The sequence below is a fragment of the Perkinsus marinus genome, assembly GCF_000006405.1.
Source record: "Perkinsus marinus ATCC 50983 genomic scaffold scf_1104296974680, whole genome shotgun sequence".
NCBI classification, from domain to species: Eukaryota; Perkinsozoa; order Perkinsida; family Perkinsidae; genus Perkinsus; species Perkinsus marinus.
In genome coordinates, this window is record NW_003201028.1 from 1 (window position 1) to 957 (window position 957).

The following is a 957-nucleotide window of genomic DNA, read 5'->3' on the forward strand; positions in this document are numbered from 1 at the left end:
CATGCCTCGACGATTAGTTTCAGCGATGACAGACGAACGAGACTTCCGAGCGGGCTAACGCAACTCGCATAGAGACTGATTGAGACATTAACTAAAAAGTTGAAAATGGATATAGAAACATGGAGGCGCTCCCAAGTCAAATTACTTCCCCGGTCTACCCAACTCGTGCGAGCTATTAAAGCTTCCGGCTTAGGGTGAGGATATCACCCCTCGGCATCATGTCAATGGGGGAGACCTCGTCGATTTGGCTCTCCTCTCGTTGTTTAAGGTAAGGTTCCACCACTCTCCATACCGCACCAGACCTAACGCGACCTACTAACCATAGTAACACCTCCTGATCTAACCTACCTAACGAGATCGGTGACTTTGTCAATGTCCGGGGCTATGTAGCGGTCCTCATCATATGGATCTACACCGGCCGACCGTATAAGATCATATACGGCCTCTAGTGGCACCGTAGTGCGACAGGGTCGGTGGAATTCGAGGGCCTAGCATAAAGGATCTCCTAGTCTGCAGGGTCCCTGTATCGACTCACTTGACAAGCAGCCATGAGCTCAATAGCAATGACGACCTCGACATTGGAGATGACCTCAAGGCACTTCCTTGCGGAGTAGCCTCCCATGGATACATGATCCTCCTTAGCCGCAGAGGTAGATAGAGTATCCACAGATGACGGGTGACATAGAACCTGAACGTTAGAATCATAGCGCTGCTGAGGCAATAAGGAATACCTTATTCTCGCTGGTTAGCGCAGCAGCAGTGCAATGAGCTATCATGAATCCCGAGTTAAGACCGCCGTTTTGAACGAGGAATGCGGGGAGATTCGACAGAGCCGGATTGACCAGCCTTTCCATGCGGCGCTCCGAGATGTTAGCCAGCTCCTGTATGCCTATCGCCAAATAGTCCAACGCCTTCGCGGGGTATCTACGAGGCAGTCGCGGTGCCCTTCAGCCAACA

General features: G+C 51.5%; 1 protein-coding gene across 1 annotated transcript; it reads right to left on the reverse strand.

The window, feature by feature from the left end:
* Positions 1–175: 175 nt before the first annotated feature.
* Positions 176–854, reverse strand: Pmar_PMAR020938 (conserved hypothetical protein; the record flags this gene model as incomplete). The annotated part of the gene is made up of 4 exons (XM_002765793.1): positions 176–302; positions 349–488; positions 536–688; positions 732–854. The coding sequence occupies 4 exons, from the start codon at positions 852–854 to the stop codon at positions 176–178; spliced, it is 543 nt and encodes a 180-aa protein (XP_002765839.1).
* Between the last annotated feature and the right edge of the window lie 103 nt (positions 855–957).